The following is a 9,698-nucleotide window of genomic DNA, read 5'->3' as shown; positions in this document are numbered from 1 at the left end:
AAATAGCATAACTCTTATGCTCTACAACACCATGAGCTATCGTTTTATGTCTCTTTTCTTGCAGAAATCTAAGAACTCATTAGAAATGAAATGTCTTCCTGATTTGTTCTAAATTATTTCAACCTAGTCATTGTCTTAGTTCCAACCAATGCTAACCATTCTTTAAACTTTTAAGAAGCCTAAGACTTTTCCTTAAGAAAATACAGTCAAATCTTTATCAATCAATGTGAAAAAAGAGGAAGAACCTCGAAGTTTAAGAGTAGACATCTTTACGTAAAGATTAGTAGTGTACAAATTGAAGTATGAGATGGAGCCTTGTCCTAAAATTGATCTCTTATAGAAAGGGTTTTTGGTGCTACTTACCCAATATGCAAGTTTCACATACATCCGGGGTGTCAAAAATTAGTGGCCATATCTCTCATGTCATAGTTTGCTACTACCCAGATTGGCCTAGACTATAAACACCAAAAGCTCATACATGTTGTCTTTGCAATTTTATTTTCATCTCTAGCAAGAATGATTGCCCCCTTTCATGTCATACATGTTGTCTCTTCAATTTTCTTTTCATCTCTAGCAAGAATGATTGCCCCATTCTTGTCAAAGTGAACCCGCAAGTAAGGGCCCGTGATAGTTGAGACAAAAAGAAGGTTCCTCTTTAGAACCCACACAACATTTGAAAGGCTTTTTGCAAAACCTTCTTTATACATGAGAGAAATAATGCATATACCTTTGATTGGGCCCTTTGCATCGTTGCCTAATGTCACCCTAATGCCAACTCCCACATGCTTTAGGGAGGAATTGATCTCATGCCGATTGCAATTATCTAATTATGAAGATCTTTGATTCTAGTGAGAAACACCTCCATCACTTTACTTTCTTGGTTAAGCTAATTTTTTAGATTCCAAATCCTTGAGGAATTTGGCTCTACAACAAAGCCCATGGTTCTATAACTATGGAGATATGTTGAACCATCATTAGCACGCATGCTTACATGGTATCTTACATGTTGAAACATGGTTAGCATGCTATCTTACATGCTAGTGATAATGGTGCAGAGATCATGTGCACCGTTGTTAGCATGTTATCTTACATGCTAGTGATAATGATGAAGAGATCATCTACATCCCTTCGTCTCCAAGCTTAGAAACATGTGATACAGTGTTGTCATCTTGGTGCGGGGTAAACATCAACGCCATAAGAGGATAGAATAGCCTTGATAAACTTCAAGGGATTGTTAAATTTTATACCGAGCCAAATCTCTAATACCATGTAACAGGACACATTATATAGTGTATACAAGAGAACATAGCAAGATCTTTCATAGTACAAAACTTTTAAACTCAAACTACACAATAACAGGGAGAAAAATGTTGTATATGGCAAAGACACACCCATGTGCTCATGTGAAAGAGAGGTTTGATGGTTGATTTGGAATTGTTAAGACAAAGACTCTATGCTAGTAGAAGCTAGGGAGTAGACTCACAATGGTGACTGATGAAAAGCTAGGAAGCAAACTTACTGATGAACTATATGCAAAGAAGGGACTAGCCGTGTATCTATTTAGGCATGTAAATTCATAGCGGCCATTGATCTGACCATGTGAGAAATATGACCATATGAGGGAAAAAGAAATGAAAAACAAATAATATCAATAATGTGTACAAACATAACCAAAGAATTATCTAAACTTACATGGTCACTCCAATGTGTGGTGGTGGATGCTCATGATGTTGGAGTGGATCCATTGTACTAGTCTAGCTTCTAGATCTCTATCTTGAAGGATCATCTTGTGATTCCCTTATAGTTCTTTTTCTTCTTGTCCTCTCCTCCTTTTGGTACTTGTGTTTAACTTTATTTTGACATACATTTTATGCATCTTAATTAGTAGTTGTAGGCAATGTTGGATATTAATAACCCAATCTGAGTCTATTTTCAATTCAATTTACTTAGCTCATGTCTGTAAGGCCCCATTATGAGAAGAATCCATGTTTGATCAACTTGATCCTAGGTCTATTTTAGACACCAAATGATCGTTTTAGTGGTTAGATGGTATAATGAGGTCTGAAAATGCCATCTAAGCTACAACCAAGTGCAAATTGTTAGCCAAAAAATAAAACACATCACAGTTGCATAAGATACCTTCTTGAGGCACCCTTTAAAACACATCACAGTTGCATAAGATACCTTCTTGAGGCACCCTTTAATGGGTTGTGAGACCCATATGGAGCCCAAGATGAGCTTGGATAGGTGTGGAGGGCAGCAATTTCTTGTGATTTATTATGAAGTGACTTGACACCATGAATGGTGGCACCAACTTAGACCATATATCCACTATGGTCTAGTCATGGCCACCTTGCATCGCCAAACCTATAAATATTATGTCCAACTCCATATGATTTATCAATTATCAATGTGTGTGTACCACTATCCATATAGCCACTCCTATCCACATTTCTGACAGGTTCCGTATATATTTTTTAGTGTTATCTCTGTAAGACAGGATCCAAAGTCAAGTCGATCCCCCACTGCCTCCATTCTCCTATAGACTACTATTGCTTTTCTGAGGGCTAAGCCATTGTGGAATGCTCTTCAAACCTAGTCAACTGTTGTATCCCAAGCCACCCCAAGAAACACATGAAAGTCCACTAATACCCAACTTGGAATCAAGCTCCCCATATCAGAGCTATTTTAACCAACCAAACTACCGTTCTGGCATTCCACTTTTCAAGTCAAAGGGGCAATCCCTACTGCAGTTGCACAGTCATCATCCCCCAAAAACATGAACATGTTTGGCATCTTTGACAAGAAATCTTTCCTCTTATCTTGGATATAATTGCCATGGCCAAAATGGCAATTATTACAAACCCGGAGATTCTGGACAACATATATGGGTGTCTTCCCCTTGGGTGTATTAGTTAGAGCATAGACATTACCCGACTTCTCACTGTGCCTACATAACACACCTTTCTTTGCATCATCAGAAACCACTTGTGACACCCAATGCAAACTAGGGGCATACCCTTCCTCATATTTTGAGGGAAAGATCTTCTACCTTGGCAAAATTACTTTTTCTTTCACGATGTATATCATTCCCAATCAAAAATAGATGTATGGCACTGTGGTCGGTCCACCAACAACGTCCCAGCCTCTTTTATGCTTGTTTTTCCACTCTCATTGCCTCAGCCTTGTTCGCTTTCTCCTGCATGTCGGCACCTGCATAGATGTGAGACATTAAGACATAAGCTGCAGCATGACTTTCATCCACACACACTGCATGTTCAAAGGCCTTCTTTCCAAGCTCCATGTTTCCCCAATTTCTACAAGCACCCAATACAGTGTGCCATACCGCAAGGTTAGGATAGAGCCGCATCATCTTGATCATTGCTTCTGCCTTCTCAAATTGGCCAGCACGCCCAAGTACATCAACCATGCAAATGTGGTGCTCCAGAGTTGGAACGATGCCAAAGTCTTTGCTCATGGCCTCAAAGTATGTCTGGCTCTTATTAAATACACCTGTGCGACTGCATGCACTGAGAACAATAACAAAGGTGACCGGATCTGGCTCCATACCTTCTCCTAACATTCTGTCAAAGATTTGGAAAACATTTTCGCTTTCTCCAAAGTGGGCATATCCTGCAATCAGTGTGGTCCATGAGACTGCATCTTGAACCGGAAGCTTGTCAAACACTTCCTGTGCTTCGGCAAGCGAGCCACATTTGGCAAACATATCAACCAAGGTGTTGCCAACAACAAGGTCTCTTTCGAATAACCCCTTTCTGACAATCTCAGCATGTATTTTTCGACCCTTTTCTGTGGCTCCTATGCTACTACAAGCTTTCAAGCTCCAAACAAGCGTGACAGCATCTGGAGGGACACCCTCAAGTTGCATCTGTTCAAAATACTTGAGTGCTTCTTCATCATGCCCATGTTCAGCATATCCTGCAATTAGCGTAGTCCATGAGACTATGTCTCGGACTGGAAGCTTGTCAAACACTAGTTGTGCTATGGCAAGTGAGCCACATTTGGCATACATATTGACTAAGGTGTTGCCAACAACAAGGTCTTTTTCCAGTAGCCCCTTTCTTTCAATCTCAGCATGTATTTCTCCACCCATATCTGTGGCTCCTATGATGCCACAAGCTTTCAAGCTGCAGACAAGCGTGACAGCGTCTGGAGAGACACCCTCTAGTTGCATCTGTTCAAAACACTTGAGAACTTCCTCACCATGCCCATGTTCAGCATATCCTCCAATTAATGCATTCCACAAGACAACGTTTCGAACTGGAAGTTTGTAAAATACTTGCTGAGCATTTGCAAGCGAGCCACATTTCACATACATATCGACCAAGGTGCTGCCAACTAAAAAATTTCTTTCCAGAAACCCCTTTTTTTCAATCTCAGAATGTATTTCTTGGCCCTTGTCTGCTGCTCCTATTCTGGCACAAGCTTTCAAGCAACAAATGAATGTTACAGCATTGGGAAATACACCCTCCAGTTGCATCTGTTCAAAACACTTGAGTGCTTCTTTGCCATGCCCAAGTTCAGCATATCCTGCTATCAGTGCAGTCCATGAGACAACATCTCGAACTAGAAGCTTGTCAAACACCTGCTGTGCTTTTGCAAGCGAGCCACATTTGGCATACATATCAACCAAGGTGCTACCAATTAAAAGGTTTCCTTCCAACAAACCCTTTCTTTCAATCTCAGCATGTATTTCTCGACCCTTATCCGTGGATCCTACAATGGCACAAGCTTTCAGGCTGCAAACAAATGTGACATCATTCGGAGACACACCTTCAAGTTGCATCTGTTCAAAGCACTTTAGTGCTTCCTCACCATGCCCATGTTCAGCATATCCTGCAATTAGTGCAGTCCATGCGACAACGTCTCGAACAGGAAGCTTGTCAAACGCTCGCTGTGCTTTGGCAAGTGAACCACACTTGGCATACATAGCAACCAAAGTGCTACCCACAGCAAGGTCTCTTTCCAACACGCCCTTTGAAATCTCAGCATGTATTTCTCGACCCTTGTCTATGGCTCCTATATTGCCACACGCTTTCAAGCTGCAAACAAGTGTGACAGCATCTGGAGAGACACCCTCGAGTTGCATCTGTTCAAAACACTCAAGTATTTCTTTACCATGCCCCTGTTTAGCATATGCTGCCATAAGTGCATTCCACGAGACTACATTTCGAACTGGAAGTCTGTCAAATACTTGCTGTGCTTTGGCAAGTGAACCACATTTAGCATACATATCGACCAAGGTGTTGCCAACAAAAACGTCTCTATCAAGCAATCCTGTTCTGGCAACCTCGGCATGTATTTTGATGCCTCTTTCCAGATCTTTTAGCTTCACACAAGCCTTTAGTAAGGCCACAGAAGTATGCCCACTGCAGTGTACAGAATCATCAAATTGCATTTTCTGGTACAAGGTAAGAGCATGTTGTGGCTTCCCACAATTGATATAACCTGTGATGAGGGAATTCCAGGACCACTCATTTGGATACACTAACTTATCAAAAACCTGCTGGGCATCTTGCATGCTTCCAACTTCCACTAACATCAAGACGAGGTAGTTCCCCAGTGATATATGAGCTTCCAGCCCATTTTTGCGCATGTACGCATGTAAGCGCAGCGCATGCGCTCGGTCTCTCTCCTTCCTGCACCTGTGCAAGATGCGTGCAAAGTCCTTGATGGAAGGATGGGGAAGCACTGCTTCCTCCAAGGAAGGAAGTGCCTCCTCTAAGCTGAGCATCCTCAAGTTCCAACCTTCACCAGTACCGTTCTTCACTTCTTCTTGTGCTTTGTGCATTCCCTCAATCGCACAAGGTTCTTGTGTTTCCTTTAGCCTTACAATGTCTGTAACCTTGGACCAGCCACACATCCATTGCGACTGCTCCGTAAGTTTATGCGCAAAATCTACTGCCCTTGGGTTTGTCTATGGCACGCACAAAAGACAAACTCAATTGTGAGCAAGCGTCATCACTTACTTGAAGCAGGAAAGGGAAGGAACCCACTTACTTTGCTCCTTCAGTTGTCCCACCGTTGGGAGGGTTCCCTTGAGTAGTCCTTCAGAAGCACTCAGTCCTTGCTCGTGATGTCTGCAAAATATTTCTATGAAAAGCTTTAAACAAATCTACAATGAACTGAAGGAGATATACACATGAGACACTTGTTAGCACTTTCATCCCCAGTTTCTGCCCTTTATGGTGCCCATTTGGTCCCCTTCTGTATGGCCCTTGCTTGTGGGCTGGCCACCCCTTTTTTACTATTTTTCTGGGATTTTTCCCAGCCATTCTGGCATTTTTCCAGTCGGCCATGTCCAACAGCTCCAGTCGGCCTGTTTATGAGCTCCAATCGGCCAGCACTTCCCCACTATAAATAGTGGGTGCTGGCCTCTCATTTCTCATTCAGTCTTGTACATATTTGCTCCCTCACTTATGAGACTAACACTGTCTCTTGCTTGGGACTGTTTTGGTTCAGTATATTCAGCATAGTTTGCTCCATATCTCTCTCTCTCTCTTGCACTCTCTGTTCAGCACATTCTAGTGCCACTCTGCTTCCGGTTTAGCCATCTTTCTGCTGCCCCAAATTCAGCCCTGTTTTCAGCACCTTCTCCTCTGCGTTTTTCTTCCAGATCCATAGCTTTTGCTGCTGCGTTTTCTGGACAGCACTCTGCTGGTCGTTTTTTCTTCAGATTGGCTTCACCGATTCAGCCGTCTGGCTCTTGTTGATCAGCATTTCATTGCCCACTTGGAGATTGGACTGCAGGCGGCCTGTTTTCTACAGGACAGCACTTGTTCACTGCTGCATTTTCCTCTCCAGTGGTCCTTTCCCTTTGCAGAGGGGGCTTGTGGTTTGGAAGCCTTTTGCACATCTCTATGAGATTAAGTCTCCGGGTCGGATTTTGGCATTGGAAAAGCAACTAATGAACTTATCAGTTTCCGCGTTTCCATCTTTATCTGCTTTCATCTCAAAGATGAAAGATCTCCGGGACGAGCTTGCTGTTTGTGGCAAGGACATCTCCACAGAGGATATGGCTATTCGGTTGCTCCCCAAACTTCCAAAGAGGTTTGATGCATACATTCAGTCTCTGGTTTCTTCTCCTCGTCCTGTTCCAGTTACTTGGGAGGAAGTTCTCCCCTCCATTATGCAGATAGAGTCTCGCTTTGAGGAACGGACTGGCACCTCGGGTGGCCCTGATGGAGCTTTGGCAGCACGAGATAAAGGGAAGACTCAACAAAAGAGAGGTAAAGGGGGTTCTAACAAGAACTCCAAGGATTCCGATAAGGATAAAGACAACAAACCTTCAAAGAATAAGGACATTGAATGTCATTATTGTGGCAAGAAGGGTCACAAGTCACCCCAATGTCACAAGAAGAAGCGTGATGAAGCAGCAAAGAACTCTTCCTCAACGGCGGTGTCTCAACCCAAGAAGGATGATGGAATTCTTCTCTTAGCAAGTACTCGGCGTATACTTGCTCTTGTGACTTCTCAGTCACGGTCTTGGATTGTTGATAGCGGTGCTACTGCTCATATGACACCCCATCGAGATTGGTTCGAGGAGGCGAGATCACTCTGGGTGATTCTTCTTCTGTGCCAGTGCATGGTCATGGCACTATCCCCATCTTCCGTTCTGACGAGGACAAGAGGTACTTCTCTGACGTCCTGTATATTCCAGATTTGGCTTTTAACCTTTTGTCAGTGAGTGCTCTTACAGCTCAGGGTGCGGAGGTGATCTTTTCTCGTTATGAGATTAATATTCATGATAAGGCGACTGGTAGCATCTTGGCTCAGGGAGTCCAAGATAGTGGCCTCTACAAATTAACCGCTCTGCTTTCTTCTGGTGCTTCTTCTACTCTTTGGCATGCTCGGTTTGGCCATTTGAGCTATCAGCTTCTACAGCGAGCTTCGAAGGATGGGTTGGTTGATGGATTACCGACCATCAAGGCTCCGTCTTCTGCTTGTTCCTCTTGTTTACAGGGGAAGCAACACCAAGCGGCATTTCCGAAGGAGGCGACACAGAGATCTTCGACATCACTTGCTCTCATTCATGCAGACTTATGTGGTCCTATGAGTACCGCGTCTTTGAGTAAGGCGTTGTAAATGCTCGTGATGGTGGATGATTTTACCAGATATACTTGGGTTTTCTTTCTGAAGACCAAGGATGAGACTTTTCATCACTTCTGTGATTGGAAAGCCGAGGTGGAAAAAGAGACCGGTCACTCGATCAAGGCTCTCAGGACCGATGGAGGGAGTGAGTTCACATCCCAAGAGTTTCAGCAATATTGCAAGACACATGGCATTCGGAGACAGCTTACTACAGCATATACTCCATCACAGAATGGAGTTGCCGAGAGGAAGAACAAGACCATTATGGAGATGGCCCGTGCTATGCTTGAGCATTCTTCATTACCTCGACGTTTCTGGGCTGAGGCGGCTTCCACTGCTGTCTACATTCAGAATAGGTCTCCTACTGCTGCTCTTCCCGACAAAACTCCATATGAGGCTTTCCATGGTGAGAAGTCCTCCGTTGTTCATTTCTGGATATTTGGATGTACGGCGTATGTTCATGTGCCTAAGGAGCACCGCTCCAAGTTGGACTCAAAAGTCTCAGCGCATGACTTTTCTCGGATACAGCACTGTGTCCAAGGCATATCGTCTTTATGATCCTCAAGCCGGTAAAGCTGTTGTGAGCCGTGATGTGGTGTTCGACGAGACTCCTACATCTTCAGAGGGGGATGGTGAGCTTCTTCTTCCTGCACCTCCTTCTCCTCCTTCTCCTCCTCCTCCTTCTCCCGCTATTATTGTTACACCTCCAGGATTCTCAGTCAGATGATGATGACCCTGCTCCTCCTCTGGCGAGTTCGAGCAGATCTGTACCTAGTTGGTATTATCAGACAGTTCGTGACTCTGAGTTATGTGAGCTTCCTTCTGCTCCTCCGCCTGGTTCTCTTCGGCATTCTTCCAGAGTTACAAGGAAACAAATTCATGAGGGCAACATGTTTGTTAATTATGCTCTTATGTCTACAATCATTAATGGTCCTTCTGATCCCACTTCTATAGATGGGCTCTTTCACATGAGTCTTGGCGTCATGCTATGCAAACAGAGCTGGATGCTATCGAACGGAATGGCACTTGGATTTTGGTGCCTCAGCCTCTGCAGCGTAAGGTGATTGGTGTGCGTTGGATTTTCAAATCAAAGTTCCGAGCTGATGGCAGCTTGGACAAGCACAAGGCGAGGTTGGTTGCCAAGGGTTATGCTCGGCGCCCTGGTGTCGACTTCGATGAGACCTTCGCCCCGACGGCCTAGATGACTACCATTCGCACCGTTCTTGCACTTGCAGGACATCATAGATGGTCCGTTTTCCAGATGGACGTCAAGTCGGCTTTCTTGAATGGAGAGCTTACACACAGAGGTTTATATTGATCAGCCGCCAGGATTTGTTGTTCCGGGCAAACAGGATCATGTGTACCACGGCTGAAGAAGGCTTTATATGGTCTAAAGCAAGCTCCGCGGGCTTGGTACCAGCGGATTGATGAGTTCTTTCAGAAGCTTGGCCTGCGCCGTTCTCATGCAGATTCGAACCTTTATATCCTCCTTGAGAGGGGGTTGATTTTTATCACTGTGGTCTATGTTGATGACCTCATCTTTACAGGTAGGTTCTTATTCTATGCGGATCCGTTCTGTTATAAAT

General features: G+C 43.9%; 1 protein-coding gene across 1 annotated transcript in view; it reads right to left on the bottom strand.

Moving 5' to 3' along the window:
- Positions 1 to 2,247: 2,247 nt before the first annotated feature.
- LOC147613391 (pentatricopeptide repeat-containing protein At2g03380, mitochondrial-like) overlaps positions 2,248 to 9,698 on the bottom strand; it is a 70,156-nt gene continuing 62,705 nt past the window's right edge. Inside the window, exons 3-4 of the mRNA XM_086781331.1 lie at positions 6,022 to 6,101; positions 2,248 to 5,938 (exon numbers count right to left, since the gene is read on the bottom strand). Coding sequence (XP_086637457.1) covers positions 3,152 to 5,884 — 2,733 coding nt within the window. The 5' untranslated portion in view covers positions 5,885 to 5,938; positions 6,022 to 6,101 and the 3' untranslated portion in view covers positions 2,248 to 3,151. The remainder of the gene's footprint in view (positions 5,939 to 6,021; positions 6,102 to 9,698) is intronic.

The sequence above is a fragment of the Cibotium barometz genome, chromosome 43 (genome assembly GCF_041138505.1).
Source record: "Cibotium barometz isolate CiBa-2024 chromosome 43, ASM4113850v1, whole genome shotgun sequence".
Lineage (NCBI taxonomy): Eukaryota > Viridiplantae > Streptophyta > Polypodiopsida > Cyatheales > Cibotiaceae > Cibotium > Cibotium barometz.
This window is presented reverse-complemented; position numbering and strand designations above follow the sequence as displayed.